The 20,889-nt window shown below is 54.1% G+C and overlaps 1 protein-coding gene across 1 annotated transcript in view; it reads right to left on the reverse strand.

Annotated features, from left to right (window-relative positions):
• The window catches only part of LOC104300083 (ectonucleotide pyrophosphatase/phosphodiesterase family member 1), a 94,997-nt gene that overhangs the window by 35,433 nt on the left and 38,675 nt on the right, over positions 1 to 20,889 (reverse strand). Inside the window, exons 6-11 of the mRNA XM_054174028.1 lie at positions 20,323 to 20,420; positions 17,245 to 17,324; positions 15,466 to 15,585; positions 9,845 to 9,954; positions 6,700 to 6,765; positions 6,352 to 6,424 (exon numbers count right to left, since the gene is read on the reverse strand). Of these exons, the coding sequence (XP_054030003.1) occupies positions 6,352 to 6,424; positions 6,700 to 6,765; positions 9,845 to 9,954; positions 15,466 to 15,585; positions 17,245 to 17,324; positions 20,323 to 20,420 (547 nt within the window). The remainder of the gene's footprint in view (positions 1 to 6,351; positions 6,425 to 6,699; positions 6,766 to 9,844; positions 9,955 to 15,465; positions 15,586 to 17,244; positions 17,325 to 20,322; positions 20,421 to 20,889) is intronic.

The following is a 20,889-nucleotide window of genomic DNA, read 5'->3' on the forward strand; positions in this document are numbered from 1 at the left end:
CACTTTGCCGATCGAGATAAGGGAGTTTAAGGCTTCAGGAGGTCAAAGAGTAACTTTAAGTGCTGGCTGGGATCTTAAGGTGATTTACTTGACGGGTGTAATCCTGCTGTTGCTCATAGTTATTGTGTGTCTGCTGTGGGCTCTACATAGAGACAAAAAGGTTTCTCGACCATGTTTTATGATTAAACAAAAATCTAGGAAGCGTAGGCGTTCCTCTAAATCTGCCCCAGAGTCCTCGAGTGACGAGGAAGGGGCTGCGTCAGTTAGAAAAACAGCAAAACCTATTGGCAAAGCAGCCTTAAATGCTCCACTCTATGACTTTGGCAAGCAGCCAGGGGCGGCTCCCATTCCCAAGATGGCGACCGGTAGTGAGGCAAGGTCATTTCCGTCCGCCATGACAGGACCGGAAGGGGCCCCCACGGCGGCTGATTTAGATCAGGACCTGTCAGCTTCTATCAGGATGGCTGTAAATTCAAACACAGCTCCAGTTAAACAAGTAGCAGTCTTAAAGACCAGAGGTGGAAAGGCCAAAGCTGATCCAGGAGCTAATGGAGGAGAAGAGCAGGAGACCGATCCCGGTGAGGGAACCTCTGCTAGACAGGATGATCCTGGTGAGGGAACCTCTGCTAGGAAAGTGCCTGCTGAAGATGAGGAGAAGATTTGTCTTAGAGATATAGCTGAGTTATTGAGATCATCACAGGATGGAGATGCAGCTAAGACAGCAGCTGGCAGTGGCACTTTTCAGCTTAAAGAGGTCCTTAGGAGAGTGGCAGCAGGATTATGGGGACAAAAGGTTCAGGAAGATGTGATAGATGGAGAGCAAGATGACATCACCGAATGCTCGTCACCGAGGGAGGAGATTCGCAATGTCCGCAAAGATTACCTCAGAGCAGATAAGGAACCCATCCTATCTTGGCTTGCTAGGTGTTATGATACAGGTGCTCCAGCTCTAATAGTTGGAGACAAGTCAGCAGCTCAGCTAGGAACTCTCTCAAAGGATAATGGAATACATAGACATCTAGCCAGGATTCTCGGTAAGGTTAATCTGTGGATACGCCTTTTAATGGCAGTTTCCCTGAGATACCCTTCCCGAGATGACCTTCCATGGAATCCTAAGCCCTGGACTACCATAGATGAGGGAATTAAGCGTCTGAGAGAGTTTGCCATTAGAGAGATACTCTATGGTGACCATGATACTCTGAATCCTGATGACATTCCTGTGGCAGCTGGTCTTGCTAAAAAGCTCATCAAGCTTGCTCCTTCCAATTATGCAAACATTTTGGCAAGCAGAATTGTGGCAAGAAATTATGGTGGAGATCCTCCTACGGTTGGCCAATTCACCGATCAACTAAGACAATTGGATGATAGCATGACACGTGTTTCTTTGGTTTCAGCCATTAAAGCTCTGTCTGGAAAAATTGAGAATTGCATGAAAGAGCTCAAGGATTCCATATACCAATTGGCACAAAGAGATAATTCCAATTCTTCCTCCAGGTGGGTGCAGGTTTCAGCTGTGAGGAACAGATGTCCTCCAAGGAGGTCATTCCCAAACAGGCCAAACCAAAACAGACCACCAAGGCAATCACGTAGGACCATTTGGATAACTCTGCGTGATCAGTTTGGTGAGAACATGAACAGATGGGATGGTCAACCAACTTATAATCTTTTCAGGAGACTGAGGGAACTGCAAAGTGGCAGAACCCAGGGTAGCAATACCAGAAGGGTAGCTGTTACTTCCACAGTTCCCCAGGACAACGATGACAGCTCCAACAGTGGCTCCAGTTCTAACACTGCCCAGTGTGCTCGTTGCACCTGTGGACATGTTCCCCATAACTAGGGGTGCCCTGCCTCCCGCCAGGGGGAGGAGAGGGGTAATGGAGATAACAGAATCTATTGGGATGTGTACATCCAGTGGCCTGGCACTTCACACTTTCAGAAGTACAGGGCCTTGGTTGACACAGGAGCTCAGTGCACCATATTGCCATCAAATTATCAGGGATCAGAGTCCATAACTATTCTGGGAGTCACTGGTGGATCTCAAGAGTTAAGTAAGGTGGAGGTTAATATAAGTCTAACTGGTAAACAATGGAAAAAGCATACAGTTGTGACCGGACCTGATGCACCTTGTATTTTGGGAATTGATTTTCTGAGAGAAGGGCGTTTCAAGGACCCTAAAGGTTACAAATGGGCTTTTGGAGTAGCTTCTGTAGAAATTGATGGACAAAAACTGAAGCTGTCTGCTAGACCTGAGCTTTCTGATGACTCTGCAGTATTGGGACAACACAAGATTCAGGACATTAAGTTGCCGGTTGCTTCTCGGACTATGCACCACAGACAATACAGAACCAACCGTGACTCTTTGTTGCCCATTCAGAATCTGATTCGTCAGTTGGAGAGTCAGAAAGTCATCAGCAAAACTCATTCACCTTTCAGCAGTCCAGTGTGGCCTGTGCGAAAGCCGAATGGAGACTGGCGTCTGACAGTGGACTACCGAGCCCTGAATGAAGTAACACCGCCTATGAGTGCAGCAGTACCAGACATGATGGAACTCCAGTATGAGCTGGAATCCAAAGAGGCCAAATGGTATGCTACCATAGACATTGCTAATGCCTTCTTCTCTATTCCCATAGCAGAGGAGTGCAGGCCTCAGTTTGCTTTCACCTGGAGAGGAATCCAGTACACTTTCAACAGACTGCCAATGGGCTGGATCCACAGCTCCAGCATCTGTCATGCAGTAATCCATGATGCTCTGGAGGAAGGTGGTGCTCCAGAACACATCCAGTTCATCGATGATATCATCGTCTGGGGTAAGACTGCTGAGGAAGTCTTCGAGAAAGGTAACAAAATCATGGACATTCTCCTGAATGCAGGTTTTGCCATCAAGAGAGACAAGGTGAAAGGTCCTACCACAGAGATCCAGTTTCTGGGAGTGCAGTGGCAGGATGGACGCCGACACATTCCAGTGGATGTGGTAAATAGAGTCTCTACCATGGCAAATCCCACGAACAAGCAAGAAACTCTACGTTTCTTGGGGATAGTGGGATTTTGGAGACTGCACATCCCTGGATACAGTCAGATTGTGAAACCTCTGTATGATGTGACTCGGAAGAGGAACAGTTTCCACTGGGGACCTGAACAGCAAGCAGCCTTTGACCAGATAAAGCAAGAAGTAGTTCAAGCAGTGGGTCTGGGACCTGTCCGAGATGGTCCAGACATTAAGAACATTTTGTACACGGCTGCAGGTGACAATGGTCCAACCTGGTGCTTGTGGCAAAAAGCTCCAGGTGAGACACGTGGACGACCTCTTGGTTTCTGGAGTCGAGGTTACAGAGGTTCAGAGGCTAATTACACTCCAACAGAGAAAGAGATAATAGCTGCCTATGAAGGAGTGAAAGCAGCTTCTGAAGTAATTGGAACTGAGTCACAACTTCTCCTAGCTCCCAGATTGCCAGTTTTGAATTGGATGTTCAAAGGTAAGGGTTCCACACCACATCATGCCACAGATTCCACCTGGTCTAAGTGGATGGCTCTGATAACACAGAGAGCTCGAATGGGAAATCTTGAAAGACCTGGTCTGGTGGAGGTGATCTCAAGTTGGCCTGAAGGCACCAACTGTACTAAACCTCCAGAGGAGAGAGTAACTCGTGCTGAGGAAGCTCCTCCTTACAATGACCTTTCAGATGATGAGAAGAAATATGCTTTGTTCACAGCCGGTTCCTGTCGTCTCGTCGGGAACAAGCGAAGGTGGAAGTCTGCAGTGTGGAGTCCAACACACCGAGTTGCAGAGGCGAAGGATGGAGAAGGAGAATCCAGTCAGTTTGCAGAGGTAAAAGCTGTCCAGCTAGCTCTCGACGTGGCTGAACGTGAGAGATGGCCAAAGCTTTATCTCTACACCGACTCATGGATGGTAGCCAATGCTCTATGGGGTTGGCTAAAGAACTGGAAGAAGAATGGCTGGCAGAGGAAAGGAAAACCCATCTGGGCAGCTGACCTGTGGCAAGACATTGCTGATCGAATCGAGAGAATTCCAGTGAAAGTGAGACACATTGATGCTCACATTCCCAAGAGCAAAGCTACTGAGGAACAGCAGCACAACCATCAGGCAGATTTAGCTGCAAGAGTTTCTCAAGTAGACAAGGACTCTGAACTTGATCTCGACTGGAAACACCGAGGTGAGATATTCTTAGCTCGGTGGGCTCACGATTCGTCAGGACATCAAGGCAGAGATGCAACATACCAATGGGCTCGTGACAGATCCATAGACATTTCCATGGATGCTATCACACAAGTCATCCATGACTGTGACATTTGTGCTGCTATTAAGCAGGCAAAGCGAATTAAGCCCTTGTGGTATGGTGACCGATGGTCCAAGTACAGGTATGGTGAAGCTTGGCAGATTGACTACATCACTCTACCACGTTCTCGTTCTGGTAAGCAGTACGTGCTTACTATGGTAGAGGCAAACACTGGATGGCTGGAAACTTACGCAGTCCCACATGCAACTGCACGCAACACCATTCTCGGTCTGGAGAGACAGATCCTGTGGAGACACGGAACTCCAGAGAGGATTGAGTCAGACAACAGAACTCACTTCAAGAACAACCTTGTAAAGAGCTGGGCAAAAGAGCACGGTATTGAATGGATGTTCCACATTCCTTACTACGCACCAGCTGCAGGGAAGATCGAACGCTACAACGGTTTGTTGAAGACCACTCTCAAAGCCATGGGAGGTGGATCTTTGAAAAACTGGGAGAAACATTTAGCACAAGCAACCTGGCTGGTGAATAGTAGAGGTTCAGTGAACCGAGCTGGACCGGCACATTCAGATCTGCTACGGAGAGTAGAAGGGGATAGAGTTCCTGTTGTTAGGGAAAAGCATCTGTTAGGTAAAACTGTTTGGGTATTTTCGCCCTCAGGAGAGGCTAAACCTGTCCGAGGGGTGGTTTCAGCAGAAGGTCCGGGTCACACTTATTGGGTAATGCAGGAGAATGGTCAAATTCAGTGTATTCCACAAAGAGATTTAACTTTAGCTGAAAGAGTTTAATTTCAGACTGCTGTACAGCTACAACGCACCCAAAGGAAGAGTCCCTGAGGAATCTACCGTGCACGAACCCTGAGAGCCCTGAGAGCCCTGAGTCAACTGAGAGTCCCTGTGTTCCTGCTTCCCTTTTCTTCGCTTCGTCTGCAGAGAGACAAGCTGTTTCCTTTTTCTTATTTCCTGACTTTCTTGGACTTCTGAATCATCTACATCTGAGTATAGCCGGAACGGACTATGAACTTTACTCACGAACTGTAAATATTGTTTCCGATTGGATGGACAGTGCGAACGACCAATGAAATTGTTTAGAAGGGGTGGACTGTGGCCGTTTGACGCTGTGCCTTTAAGGAAGGGGCACACTGGCTAAATGTTTATAAAATATTTTGGTATTCTAAACGAATTTCATTGGCCAAGGAGGTGGGAGGTGAGATTGGACCCAGGGGAGCTGGGAACTTTCTCTCAGTCTTCCTTCCTTCGCTGTCCCTTTCGGCTGGATCTGCTTCTGGGCTTCTTGCCAAGAGATAAGAACTAACTCCCTCCCTGTAACAGGCCTGTCTGCTTCTTCCCCTGTCCTGCTAACTATCCTCGTCTCTTCTCCTACCTCTTTGGGGGAGAAGGGGGCACAGGGGGAAGCCCCCTCTGTGGGGGGTCTGGTTTCTGGTTGAGTTCATTTGCTGTATATTCCTGTATATATTGTAAAATCCCTGTATTTGTTGTGTTACATAGAATCTGTTTCCTTGTAAAATATACTCTCATTTCTCTGACTGGGTTTAGCCGTGGTCTCTTTCTCAGTGGGGGAGGGAAAGCAGAGCCTTTCCTTTTAAACCACCATAGGCTTCAACCCTGAACAGGCTTCACCCCCAAACAGGCTTCACCCCCAAAGAGAATTCATGCCCAAAGAGGCTTCACCCCCAAAGAGGCTTCAACCCTGAACAGGCTTCACTCCCAAAGAGAATTTACCCCCAAAGAGAATTCGCCCCCAAAGAGGCTTCAACCATAAATAGGCTTCACCCCCAAACAGGTTTCACCCCCAAAGAGAATTCATCCCCAAACAGGCTTCACCCCCGAAGAGGCTTCAGCCACTCATGAGTTATTGAAATAAAGCCAATGAGACTCAGAGCTGCTAACCAAGCTTTGTGTCAATGTCAGCTAGGGTGGGCTGCCTGTTGACAGTTTACTTCCTCAGTCAGCACTGTGAGCATGGGCTTGGTTAATGTAACAGGAATTAAGGAGTTTTAGGGTCAGATCAAAGCTTCACATCAAAGAACACATCGAAAATTAAGAAGCCACAAACAGAAACCCAAACTACTCACCCCACTGCTTATTGGTCCAAACTGATGGCCTGAGGAATCTGGTTCTTCTAAATACAGAGTGTAAAAGTGTGGTCTACATCAAACAGCACCAAAAAGGTCACATTTTACATACAGGGAGAGAGAGTTTGCAGAGATCACATTTCAACAGTGGCTATCAAATGGTGGGGGAAGGACACATCACAGAACAACACAACCCAAACCCATAGCACTCACTGTGCTGGCACCCAGTAACATTTGCCCCTTGTTACAGTAATGGCAAAGGTGCTGCCTGCAGCAGAGCTGACAGGCACAAAGCAGGTGGCTGCCACACCACTGCAGAGCAGCTCACAGCTGCTGCTGTGCTCCTACCTTTCCTCCTCGGGCAGCTGCAGCCAGCGCAGGACAGTCACCACTCTTTCTTCAAAGGGGATGGAGCTGCAGCAGAGCAAGACAAGGTCAGCCTGCACTGGGGCTCCTCATTGCAGCACCATTCCTACCCTGAAAGGCTGCACTGGATGATGCTCCAGGTCCCTTCCAAGCTGGTATTCCATCAGTCTATGAAAACAGTGTCCTGCGACAGCTGAGCACTCACAGAGTGGCTCAGGTTGGAAGGGACCACAGAGCTCAGCTCCTCCAGCCTCCCTCCCAGGGGCAGGACACCTCCCAGCTAGGGCCATGGTACAAACCCACTGTGCTTTAGCAGGGAACAGGGAACCCAGCTGGATCCCAGCTAGGGCCATGGTACAAACCCACTGTGCTTTAGCAGGGAACAGGGAACCCAGCTGGATGCCCTGAGGGGCTGCGGAGCAGAGTGCAGGTTCAGCTGTACTGACTGCCTCTGGCCCTGCAGGAGTTCATGGCCTGATCTAAAGCTCTACTGAATGCTGCCCACACTGCAGAGCTCCTGTGCCTTACACACAGCTGCAGGGTGCAAAAGCACAGTCAGGGCTGCCATGCTGGGGGGCTGCCAACAAGGCTGGGGGGGCTGGGGTCTGTCCACTGCTTTGTTTTGCTTGCTTGGTTTGATGTTACATGGGTTCAGTTTGCTTAGTTGCTTTGGTGTGAGGTTGGTTTGGTTGATTGGTTTGGAGTTGGGTTGGTTTAGTATTGGATTGTTTTGGTTTGCTTGGTTGGATTGGTTTGGTTTGGTTGGTTTGCTTTAGTATTGGCTTATTTTGGTTGGTTGGTTGGTTTAGTATTGGGTTGGTTTGGTTGGGATGGGTTGGTTGGTTTAATATTGGCTTATTTGGGGTTGGTTGGGATGGGTTGGGTAGTTTAGTATTGACTTGGTTTGGTTGGTTATGATGGGTTGGTTGGTTTAATATTGGCTTGTTTTGGTTTGGTTGTTTGGGATGGGCTGGGTGATTTAGTATTGGCTTGGTTTGGTTTGGTTGGTAGGGATGGGTTGGGTGGTTTAATATTGATTTGGTTGTGATGGGTTGGGTGGTTTAATATTGGCTTGGTTTGGTTTGGTTGGTAGGGATGGGTTGGGTGGTTTAATATTGGTTTGGTTGGGATGGGTTGGTTGGTTTAATATTGGCTTGGTTTGGTTGGTAAGGATGGGATGGGTGGTTGGTTTAGCATTGGCTTGGTTTGGTTGTTTTGTTCTGGTTGGTTTGGGGGCTTGTCTGGGTTTTTTTTTTACTCTTGGTTTAATTTTGTTGCTGTTTTGGGGGCCAGAGGTTGGTTGGTTGGTTGGTTGGTTGGGTTTTGCTTGGGGTTTAGTTTGTTTGCATTGCTGGGGTTGGGCTTCTTCATTCTGTTGGGGGTTGGGGTTTGGCTGCTTGGATTTTGGGGGTTTCTTGGTTTGTTGCTCTTAATGCTTTGTGTTTTGCTGGCCTGGGGGGCAGGAGGTGTTTGTGGTTTGGGCTTTTTGGTGCTGGTTGGGGGTTTTATTTGTGGGGGTTTTATCCCCCAGGGGTTTGGTTTGGTTGTCTGGTTGGTTTGGGTTGGTTGTCTGGTTGGTTTGGTGGTTGGTTTGGGTTGGTTGTCTGGTTGGTTTGGGTTGGCTGTCTGGTTGGGTGGTTTGGTTGTCTGGTTGGGTGGGTTGGTTGTCTGGTTGGTTGGGTTGGTTGGGGTTGGCTGTCTGGTTGGTTTGGGTTGACTGGTTGGTTGGGTTGGCTGTCTGGTTGGTTGGGTTGGCTGTCTGGTTGGTTGGGTTGGTTTGGGTTGGCTGTCTGGTTGGTTGGGTTGGTTGTCTGGTTGGTTGGTTTGGCTGTCTGGTTGGTTTGGGTTGTCTGGTTGGTTGGGTTGGTGTTTGCTGGGGGGTTTTGGCTGGTTGGTGGCTGTGTGGCTTTTTGTTTGGTAGTCTTTGGGTTGGGTTTTTTGGTTGCTGTGGTTCTTTTAAATGTTTAGAGAGAGCACAAGTCCTGCTGTGCTCAGAGTGGAATGGCACCAGGCAGATGCTCTGAGCGAGTGGAGCAGCCCCATAGGAAGCATGATCTGCACCAATGGGAGGCACCCACAAAGCCATAACACTGCCAATCAACACAGGTTCAGGTGGCGAGGTGGAAGCTCCTAGAGACCAAACAAGCCACAGGCAGTGTCAGGAATGGGATTTGCTATGCTGTGTGAAGGCTGTGGGGAGACAAAGTGACTCTAGGAAGACAGAAAGGAAAAGCCTGAGCTGAGATTATTAAATAGAACAAAGAGATCTCTGCAGAGGCTTCATGCTGCAGGGCACAATGGCAGTGAGGAGCCAGCCCTGCCTGGAACACAACTGCCTCAACAGGCTGCATGCTAAAACTGCCACTGAAGTCATTTCCCATTGGAAGCCTTTGCCACAGTCCCCAGGAAGAGTGCAGCTGTCATGGGCAGAGTCATGCCAAGACCTGAGCCAGGCACTGTAGGAGAGGTGTGGGCTGGATGACCCTGAACACAGCCACAGGCAAGCACTGAAGCTTCAGAGCCAGCTGCTCTCATAGGTCAACCTTCCACATCTTTCCTGGCTCCATCCTCCCCACACTGCCCTGCACATCTTTATCCCCAGCCATGAGGGCAGCCCTCAGGCTGCTATGCTCCCAGCTCCAAGCCCCAGCTGCCTCAGCCTGGCCTCACAGGAGATGTTCCACTGCCTGCAGCAGCTCTGTGCCTCTGGGATGGACTCTCTCAAGCAATTGTCTGAGGTTCTTCTTGAGCTGGGGGCCCCAGAACTGGACACAACATTCCAGATGTGGCTTCAGCAGGGCAGAGCAGAGGGGCAGGAGAACCTCCCATGCCCTTCTAATCCACCCCAGGATGTTGGTTGAGGGATGACAAAATGACTGCATAAGGAATCTCCACTCTACTGAAAGAGTTCCTTTGGTCTCCTCTCTGCTTCATGCTGTCTCAAGCTGTTCAGGAAAGCAGGAAGGGAAAATGGTTCTGCATTCACAGAGTACCTTGGGAGGGAACAGACCTCCAGCCTTCGAGCCAGCACTGCAAGGCCAGCACTAAGCCATGCCCCTAAGCAGCAGCCCTGCCTGGCACATGCCCAGGGCAGCAGGGGGCAGCCCGGGGGAGAGCACTGCCATACCCATTGTAGATCTCGTAGAGGCTGGGGAAGCTGCCGTTGACGGCGACGTCCGAGCCCGGCCAGAAGAAGGTGGCTGCCCGCAGCCCCTGGTACATAGCAGTGAGCCAGATCTGCAGGGAAGAACCAGCACCCTCAGCACTGCAGGGAAGGACCAGCACCCTCAGCACTGCAGGGAAGGACCAGCACCCTCAGCACTGCAGGGAAGGACCAGCACCCTCAGCACTGCAGGGGAGGACCAGCACCCTCAGCACTGCAGGGGAGAACCGGCACCCTCAGCACTGCAGGGGAGGACCAGCACCCTCAGCACTGCAGGGGAGAACCGGCACCCTCAGCACTGCAGGGGAGAACCGGCACCCTCAGCACTGCAGGGAAGGACCAGCACCCTCAGCACTGCAGTGGAGAACCGGCACCCTCAGCACTGCAGTGGAGAACCGGCACCCTCAGCACTGCAGGGAAGAACCGGCACCCTCAGCACTGCAGGGAAGGACCAGCACCCTCAGCACTGCAGTGGAGAACCGGCACCCTCAGCACTGCAGGGAAGGACCGGCACCCTCAGCACTGCAGTGGAGAACCGGCACCCTCAGCACTGCAGGGAAGGACCAGCACCCTCAGCACTGCAGGGGAGAACCGGCACCCTCAGCACTGCAGGGAAGGACCGGCACCCTCAGCACTGCAGGGAAGGACCGGCACCCTCAGCACTGCAGTGGAGAACCGGCACCCTCAGCACTGCAGGGAAGAACCGGCACCCTCAGCACTGCAGGGGAGAACCGGCACCCTCAGCACTGCAGGGGAGAACCGGCACCCTCAGCACTGCAGGGAAGAACCGGCACCCTCAGCACTGCAGGGGAGAACCGGCACCCTCAGCACTGCAGGGAAGGACCAGCACCCTCAGCACTGCAGGGAAGGACCAGCACCCTCAGCACTGCAGTGGAGAACCGGCACCCTCAGCACTGCAGGGAAGAACCGGCACCCTCAGCACTGCAGGGGAGAACCGGCACCCTCAGCACTGCAGGGAAGGACCGGCATCCTCAGCACTGCAGGGAAGGACCAGCACCCTCAGCACTGCAGGGAAGGACCGGCACCCTCAGCACTGCAGTGGAGAACCGGCACCCTCAGCACTGCAGGGAAGAACCGGCACCCTCAGCACTGCAGGGGAGAACCGGCACCCTCAGCACTGCAGGGAAGGACCGGCATCCTCAGCACTGCAGGGAAGGACCAGCACCCTCAGCACTGCAGGGAAGAACCGGCACCCTCAGCACTGCAGGGAAGGACCAGCACCCTCAGCACTGCAGTGGAGAACCGGCACCCTCAGCACTGCAGGGAAGAACCGGCACCCTCAGCACTGCAGGGGAGAACCAGCACCCTCAGCACTGCAGGGAAGAACCGGCACCCTCAGCACTGCAGGGAAGGACCAGCACCCTCAGCACTGCAGGGGAGAACCAGCACCCTCAGCACTGCAGGGAAGGACCAGCACCCTCAGCACTGCAGGGGAGAACCGGCACCCTCAGCACTGCAGGGAAGGACCAGCACCCTCAGCACTGCAGTGGAGAACCGGCACCCTCAGCACTGCAGGGAAGGACCGGCACCCTCAGCACTGCAGTGGAGAACCGGCACCCTCAGCACTGCAGGGAAGGACCAGCACCCTCAGCACTGCAGGGGAGAACCGGCACCCTCAGCACTGCAGGGAAGGACCGGCACCCTCAGCACTGCAGGGAAGGACCGGCACCCTCAGCACTGCAGGGAAGAACCGGCACCCTCAGCACTGCAGGGAAGAACCGGCACCCTCAGCACTGCAGTGGAGAACCGGCACCCTCAGCACTGCAGGGAAGAACCGGCACCCTCAGCACTGCAGTGGAGAACCGGCACCCTCAGCACTGCAGGGAAGGACCAGCACCCTCAGCACTGCAGGGAAGGACCAGCACCCTCAGCACTGCAGGGGAGAACCGGCACCCTCAGCACTGCAGGGGAGAACCGGCACCCTCAGCACTGCAGGGAAGGACCGGCACCCTCAGCACTGCAGGGAAGGACCGGCACCCTCAGCACTGCAGGGGAGAACCGGCACCCTCAGCACTGCAGGGGAGAACCGGCACCCTCAGCACTGCAGGGAAGGACCGGCACCCTCAGCACTGCAGTGGAGAACCGGCACCCTCAGCACTGCAGGGAAGGACCGGCACCCTCAGCACTGCAGTGGAGAACCGGCACCCTCAGCACTGCAGGGAAGGACCAGCACCCTCAGCACTGCAGGGGAGAACCGGCACCCTCAGCACTGCAGGGAAGGACCGGCACCCTCAGCACTGCAGGGAAGGACCGGCACCCTCAGCACTGCAGGGAAGGACCAGCACCCTCAGCACTGCAGGGAAGGACCAGCACCCTCAGCACTGCAGGGAAGGACCGGCACCCTCAGCACTGCAGGGAAGGACCAGCACCCTCAGCACTGCAGGGAAGGACCGGCACCCTCAGCACTGCAGGGAAGGACCGGCACCCTCAGCACTGCAGGGAAGGACCAGCACCCTCAGCACTGCAGGGAAGGACCGGCACCCTCAGCACTGCAGGGAAGGACCGGCACCCTCAGCACTGCAGGGAAGAACCGGCACCCTCAGCACTGCAGGGGAGAACCGGCACCCTCAGCACTGCAGGGAAGGACCAGCACCCTCAGCACTGCAGGGAAGGACCAGCACCCTCAGCACTGCAGGGAAGGACCAGCACCCTCAGCACTGCAGGGAAGGACCAGCACCCTCAGCACTGCAGGAAAGGACCAGCACCCTCAGCACTGCAGGGAAGGACCAGCACCCTCAGCACTGCAGGGAAGAACCGGCACCCTCAGCACTGCAGGGAAGGACCAGCACCCTCAGCACTGCAGGGAAGGACCGGCACCCTCAGCACTGCAGGGAAGGACCGGCACCCTCAGCACTGCAGGGAAGAACCGGCACCCTCAGCACTGCAGGGGAGAACCGGCACCCTCAGCACTGCAGGGAAGGACCAGCACCCTCAGCACTGCAGGGAAGGACCCGCACCCTCAGCACTGCAGGGAAGGACCAGCACCCTCAGCACTGCAGGGAAGGACCAGCACCCTCAGCACTGCAGGAAAGGACCAGCACCCTCAGCACTGCAGGGAAGGACCAGCACCCTCAGCACTGCAGTGGAGAACCGGCACCCTCAGCACTGCAGGGAAGGACCAGCACCCTCAGCACTGCAGGGAAGGACCAGCACCCTCAGCACTGCAGGGGAGAACCGGCACCCTCAGCACTGCAGGGAAGAACCGGCACCCTCAGCACTGCAGGGAAGGACCAGCACCCTCAGCACTGCAGGGAAGGACCGGCACCCTCAGCACTGCAGGGGAGAACCGGCACCCTCAGCACTGCAGGGGAGAACCGGCACCCTCAGCACTGCAGGGGAGAACCGGCACCGTCAGCACTGCAGGGAAGGACCAGCACCCTCAGCACTGCAGGGGAGAACCGGCACCCTCAGCACTGCAGGGGAGGACCAGCACCCTCAGCAGTGCAGGGAAGGACCAGCACCCTCAGCACTGCAGGGAAGGACCAGCACCCTCAGCACAGCAGGGAAGGACCAGCACCCTCAGCACTGCAGGGAAGGACCAGCACCCTCAGCACTGCAGGGAAGGACCAGCACCCTCAGCACTGCAGGGGAGAACCAGCACCCTCAGCACTGCAGGGAAGGACCAGCACCCTCAGCACTGCAGGGGAGAACCGGCACCCTCAGCACTGCAGGGAAGGACCAGCACCCTCAGCACTGCAGGGAAGGACCAGCACCCTCAGCACTGCAGGGAAGGACCGGCACCCTCAGCACTGCAGGGAAGGACCGGCACCCTCAGCACTGCAGCTTGCTGCCAGCTGCCAGGTCACCTCCACCCACGCAGCTCTGCCCCCTCCTGCAAGTGCAAACACTCCAAGTGTTGACTGCTGCACTTTGGACACTAAGAGAATCACAGAGTGGGTTGGGTTGGGTTGGGTTGGGTTGGGTTGGGTTGGGTTGCGTTGGATTATGTTGGAAGGGACTCCAAAGACCATCCAGTGCCAGCCCCCTGCCCTGGGCAAGGACACCTCCCACCAGCACAGCTTGCTCAAGGCCTCATCCAGTCTGGCCTTCAACACCACCAGGGAGGAGGCAGCCACAGCCTCCCTGGGCAGCCTGTGCCAGAGTCTCCCCAGCCTCACTGCAAAGAATTTCTTCCTATATCTAACCTACACTGACCAAAGTCATTGTTCCTCATCCTGGCACTCCCAGCCCTTGTCCAAAGTCCCTCCCCAGATCTCCTGGAGTCCCTTCAGGTACTGGAAGGCTGCTCTGAGGTCTGCCTGGAGCCTTCTCTTCTCCAGGCTGAACAGCCCCAACTCTCTCAGCTTATCTTCACAGGGGAGGTTCTGCAGCCTCTGATCATCTTCAGAGCCTTCTCTGGACTCTCTCTGGCAGCTCCAGGTCCTTCTTGTGCTGGGGACCCCAAAACCTGATGAAGCACTCTAGCTGGGGGCTGAGCAGAGCAGAGGGGTAGAATCCCCTCCCTGTGCTGCTGCTCTCCCTGCTCTGGCTGCAGCTCAGCACTCAGCTGGCTCTGGGCTGCCAGGGACCAGTGCTGGCTCCTGGGGACTTTGTCACCAACTCACACCCCCAAGGCCTTCTCTGCCAGGCTGCTTCAAATCCACTCCTCACCCAGGCTGGATTTGTGCTTGGGATTGCCCTCAGCCAGCTGCAGGACCTTGCACTTGGCCTTGTTAAACCTCTCCAGCCTGAGTCCTTGGGGATGGATCCCTTTCCTCCAGCTTATCAGCCAGGGCACACAGCTTGGTGTCATCTGCAGACTTGCTGAGGGTCCCTCAATCCCACTGCCCACAGAGATGCTAAAGAGCACTGGTCCCAGTACCCACCCCTGAGGGATGTCACTTGTCACATTGAGCTGCTGACCACAACTCTGAGTGCAGCATTATCCACCCCTCAGGTCTGTGTCCAGCTCAGACACCAGGATGCCCTGCAGGACAGTGTCAGCTGTGTTCCATCAGCTGCTCTCCCCTGGCCCACTGCTGCTGGGACCCCAGCAGAATACTGCTCTCTCCTCACATAAATCCCCAAACCAAACCTCAGGAGCCCCAAATCTTGCTCCTGTCCCCACAGCTGCACAGTCACACCTGTCCCCTTCCCACTCTGCAGGCTGCAGCCACCCAAGTTTCCCCCTGCCACCCCGTGGTGATGGCTGTTTCCTGCCTGCTGAATGATGGCACCAAGGCATTGCCTCCCCCAGACAGCCTCTGCAGCCCCAGCACCACCTGGGGCTGGGAGTAAACCTTTCCTGCTGCTCAGCACTAACACCAGCTGGCAGCTTCCTCAGAGCAGTGAAGTGCAACCCCAGCCCAGCTCAGCAGCTGTTATCTCTATTACTGATTTGAAGCCAGCTTCCTGCTCAGGGGATCTGCCAGTAAGTGCAACAAGGGCTGCTGCTCTTGGTTTGTTTGTTTGCAGCTCTCCTGTGGGAGTTCCTGATCAGATTGAGTAATGCTTCTTGGCTGGCTCAGAGGTACCCTCTGTACTCTTTCAACATCCCTACAGATGCAAGAGCTATTAGGTAAGAGCAGGCTGCTGCAGGCTCCCAGCACTGCAGCCATACTTACAGGCTGTCCTTGGTACCACTGAGGGTTGAACTTCTCTTCACTTCTAAGGGTGAAAGATGCATTCCTCTTGGGGTCATACATCTTGTTATCAATGATACCATGAGATTCAGGATACAGCCCCTGCAATGGAGAACACACCTTGCAGCACTGGTACAAAGAGGAGGAAGCTTCTGGCTACACAAGCAGAAGGCCACTAGACAAAGATGCTCTGAATCATCTCTGTGTGCCCCCTAACACCCCCAGCAGCTCCAGATCCAAACTGCATAGCATCACAGATTCACAGTTTGAACTGAGTTGAAAGGGACCCTCCCAGGGCATCTTGTCCAAGCCCCTGCAGGCAGCAGGGACAGCTCCAGCCAGAGCAGGCTGCCCAGGGACACATCCAGGCTGAGCTTGAATGTCTCCAGGGATGGAGCCTCCACCACCTCCCTGGGCAGCCTGTCCCAGTGTCTCCCCAGCCTCCCTGTGCAGAACTTCCTCCTGATGTCCAACCTGACTCTGCCCTGCTCCAGTTTCAAACCATTGCCCCTTGGCCTATCCCCACAGCCCCTTCTGAACAGTCCCTCCCCAGCCTGCCTGCAGCTCCCCTGCAGATACTGAAATGCAGCTCCAAGGTCTCCCCAGAGCCTTCTCTTCTCCAGGCTGAGCAGCCCAAGCTGTACCTTCCAATTCATAACTGCTGTTCAGTGAGAAGCAGTTAAAACACACAAGCAAGCAACTTGCCCTGGGATCCCCCTGGGAAGCTCTCTCCCAGCCCATCTGCTGTACCTTTAGTACCAGTGGCCATGGAGCTGTGCTGGACCTCCACTGCACCTGGGGATTTCCAAGGAGAGGTACACAGAAGGGGCAGAGAGCTCCAGCTAGGGATAACCATGACCCAAGCAGTGGTCAGAGGCACAGGTTAGGTGATTTGAACAGGCCTGGTGCTCTGCCTGCAAGCAGTGAGCTCCTTTCTGCCTTAAAGGAGGGAACACCAGCAGGACCCTGCTAAACACCAGGGCCTGCTGCTTGTCCTGAGTGCTGTGCTCAGGGCCCCTCTCCCGTGGCTGCAGGGCATGACTAATGCACTTAGCCCAGGCTATCTGGGAGGATGACACCACTGACCACAGCACTGCTGCCCTGTGCTCCTCACAGACCAGGACCCAGGCCTGACTAACTGGGAGGAGAAGCAGCTGCAGGTCCTGCAGTATCTGATTGAACTCCAGTTCTGAAACAGTGCAAGTAAGAAGCACCTGCTGGGTTCTAACCCTGCATGTGCTGCTCAAAACCTGTTTTGCTTCTTCCTCCTCTACTCAGGAGGTGATAAATTTACCAGATGAGTTTTGTGACACTGCCTTTCAGGTTTGGGTGCAGTCCATCACAGGGTCAGCATCAGTGTTAGGCTCAAATCCTCTTGGCTGTCTCATGCCAAGCTGTCTTAAAGAAGCAGACCAAGGCCTGCAGTTGAGAGCAGTCTGCTGCTGTCAGCTTCCAGAGCAATCTGCAATTCAGTGTTAATATTGACACCCAGGAGGAGCTGGAAAGCAGCATGACCTCTGAGGGCACTGCTGCTCCTCTGGGAAGGTTCAGCTCAGATCCAGATGAGTCCTGCCCACCTGGATGCTGTGCTACACAGCACCTGCTCAGCTGCATCAGATGAAAAGTGCAGGCTGCACATTCCTATGTTCTGCAGGCAAAGCCTAAGGCTGCAATAGTCCAGCAAAGAAAAGTTCCCTTGGAGACACCCTGAGAGTGAAGAGGCTCTTCAGCAGGGGAAGCATCATAGACAAGAACTCTTACTGTGACAATGGAGTAATGGTTGGGGAAGGTCTTGGAAGGGTAGACTGGTCTCATGCTGGAGGTGTATGTCCCACACTCCTCTGGAGGGAGGAAGGAAGACAAATCAGCAAAAGCACAGAAACCTTGCAAGTTTCTCTTATGAGGACACACACCTAACAAACCAAAACCAACAGCAGAACAAACCCACACAAAGGAAACCCAGCCCCAAGCCCTTTCCAGATGGTTTCCATTCTACAACACTCTGGAGTTAACCTTTCGTGTCCCTCCCCTCATTCAGTTAGAAGCTGACCAAATATATTCACAGAATGCTCAGGTTGGAAAGGACCTCAGAGGTCATCCACTCCAAGCCCCTGCCACGGGCAGGGACATCTCTCAGCTAGGCTTGGCTGCTTATCCAGCCTGGCCTTGATCACGACCCAGGCAGGAGGCATCCACAGCCTCCCTGGGCAGCCTGTTCCGGTCTCACCACCCCCAGACTAAAGAACTTCTTCCTAAGCTCCAGTCCAACCCCTCTCAGCTTCAAACCATTCCCCCTTGTCCTGTCTCTAGACACCCTCATGAGAGGTCCCTCTGTGTTACACATCTCAGTGCCACCAATTTTCATTCACAGCACTCTCTTTCTCTCACTGAAGAAATTTGCCTGGTCTGAGCTTTCCCCCTACCACTTTCCTATGATGAAAAGAAAGAAACAAACAAAGGCTAGAACTCATGGCTTTGTAGCAGAGAGCTGAAGAAGCTGCAGTCCTTAGCACCACAGAATCCTGGAATGGGTTGGGTTGGAAGGGATCTTCCAGATCATCCAGCTCCCACCCCCTGCCCTGGGGGGGATCTAGGGGCTCAGTCACTGAGGAAAGAGGGAAATGATTGTCCCTAGTAGGGAGGATGAAGAGCTGGACTGCCTGGGTGAGAGGCAGCATGAGATGGTTGGCTGAGACAGGTTGAGCATCTTCCTGGTGAAAAAGAATAACTAAGGCACTTCCCCTGGACAGAAGATGTCCTGGGGTTTTCTTCATGGAATAATGGTCAACCCTTAGCTGCAATTCAAACTATCCCAGAGTCCAGGAATGGTTTGGGTGAGAAAAGACCTTGAAGATCATCCAGTCCCAAGCCCCTGCCCTGCTGCCCAGGACACCTCCCACCAGCCCAGGCTGCTCAAGGCCTCACCCAGCCTGGCCTTGAACACCTCCAGGCAGGAGGCAGCCACAGCCTCCCTGGGCAGCCTGTGCCAGAGTCTCACCACCCTCACTGTGGAGAATTCCTTCCTCATCTCCAGTCTCAATCTGACCTCTCCCAGCTCAAAGCCATTGTCCCTCTCCTGTCACCACAGCCTTGTAACAGTCTTCTCTCAGACCCCCAGGCATTGCCCCAGAGTCATGCAGGGATCATATTTTGCCCCAGAGTGTTGTATCTCAGCCCTATCCTGTTAGACATTCTGGGCTTACAATCCTTTCCCATTTCAAGTTTTGACCATCAGAAGCTACTTGGCCCTGGAGAAGTGAAGTGCCTTCATGAAGATACTAAGATAGTGATTTTCCTTGCAGCTCAGAACTGCCTGGGGTCAGTGACAGAGCTCATTACAGAGCCACTGGGAGGGGTTGCACTGCAGCCTGTCCAGACCAAAGAATGCAGCAACTTTCTGTTCAGTCATGCACAGAATAGGTTGGCTTGGAAGGGACCCCAGTTCCAACCCCCTGCCATGGGCAGGGACACCTCCCACCAGCCCAGGCTGCTCAGGGCCTCATCCAGCCTGGCCTTCAACACCTCCAGGGAGGGGACAGCCACAGCCTCCCTCAGGATGTGGGTGCCTGGAAGTGCTACAGCAGTTCTGCCTCTGAGGCAGCAGCCAAGCTCTCCCAGTGCCCAAGCCAGGCTCCTTCTGCTGGACCTTCCCTGTGTTTAATGAAATCATTTCCAATGTCCCATTTGACTCTGACAGAAAAAGCCCCAAAAAACCCTCAGCTCCATCTGGGAATTGTTACCCTCTGGAGGAGATGAAGTGGTGACAACCCCAGGACGAGCAGCAAGGGTTGTTACTGAGTTATTCTTAGTTCAGCTGAAACCAGCCAGCCCCAGGCAGTAATTTCTGACTGACAAGAAGACTGACATCAAGAGATCCCATCAGTTCCTCCCAGACCACAGCCAGAAGAGAGGCAGGAGAAGTATCTGAAGTTGCTTAGAGACTACAAAGTTAAGAAAGGCACTACAGAGGACAGGGGGAAAACAGGTGCTTCTGAGGCTCTAATTTCTATTTACATGAAGCTTTTGGGTTCAGATTCAGCAGACTTTTAGCAGCCCCTCCAGGTCTCCTGGTCCTCAGCATTTCCTTCTCCAGCTTCTTCTGCAAATATAACCAACTGCTTTCCTGCCTTGCTCTCCACTTTCAAAACCATCCACCCAAAGAGGAGGCAGTATGCCCCAGAGAGCAAAGAGTGGGTCTGGTTTGAAGAGCTAAAGGAAGCTCAGAGCAAAAAGCAGCCCACTCCTACACACAGCACAGGCTGCTTTGACACTGAATCACAGGGAGCTCAAGGCTCAGCCAGCCCCAGCCCCCTGCCATGGGCAGGGACACCTCACACTGCAGCAGGTTGCTCACAGCCACCTCCAGCCTGGCTGCAAACACCTCCAGGCAGGAGGCTGCCACCACCTCCCTGGGCAGCCTGTGCCAGGCTCTCACCACCCTCCTGGGGAACAACTTCTTCCTCACAGCCAATCTCAATCTCCCCACTTCTAGTTCTGCTCCATCCCCCCCAGTCCTATCCCTCTCTGACACCCTAATACTGCATGGGGTCACTGCAAGCTGTGAGCAACCTGCTGTAGTGTGACAGGGGGGGGTGGATCTGGATGAGCCTTGAGGTCCCTTCCAGCCCTGACAGTGCTATGACTCAGCCCAGAAGGCCTCTCCTCATGCCCAGCCTCCCTTTGCCCTGCCACACTCCCACACCTCCCTGTGCACTGCTGCTGTGCAGGGCAAGCACTTCCATTTGCATGGAAGGAGAGAGGGCTGGGAGGAGGAGGCCTGGCTGCCTGCCTGGCTCTGCCAGGTGAGAGGAGGCTGCTGTGCACCACGGCACTACTCACGGAGCTTGCTCAGGACGGGCAGAAGTCTGCCCCAGGTCTGCAAATACTCTGCTCTGAAGCCATCCAAGGAGAAGAGCAGCACTGGAGACTTGGTGAAGCTGAACAAACAGAAATTGCACCATTAGCAGACAGGCTCTGAGAAGCATTACAACAAAGTTTCCCCCAAGTCACAGTGATGCTCATTATGGGATAACAGAGCAGGCCAAGGAAGGAAATCTTCCCAAGCAGGAAGGTGGGCAGGCTGGCACAGAGGTGAGCAGAGCTGGCAGGGCAGCCCTGCCCAGAGGCTGAGGGCTGCAGGAGGGCAGGCTCAGGGAAGCTGTGACAAAGGCACAAACACCTGTGACACAAATAAGGCCAGAGGCTCCTGGGAGCCATGGGTGGTAGGAGAGCTCTGCAGAGGGACCTTGCCAGGCTGGGCAGATGGGCAGAGGCCAAGGGCAGGAGATTGAACATATCCAAGTGCCAGGTTCCACACTGGTCACAACAACCACAGGCAGAGCTAGAGGCTGGGGTCAGAGTGGCTGAGAGCAGCCAGGCAGAGAGGGACTTGGGGGTAGTGGTGGA

This window comes from Dryobates pubescens, chromosome 28 (assembly GCF_014839835.1).
Source record: "Dryobates pubescens isolate bDryPub1 chromosome 28, bDryPub1.pri, whole genome shotgun sequence".
NCBI classification, from domain to species: Eukaryota; Metazoa; Chordata; class Aves; order Piciformes; family Picidae; genus Dryobates; species Dryobates pubescens.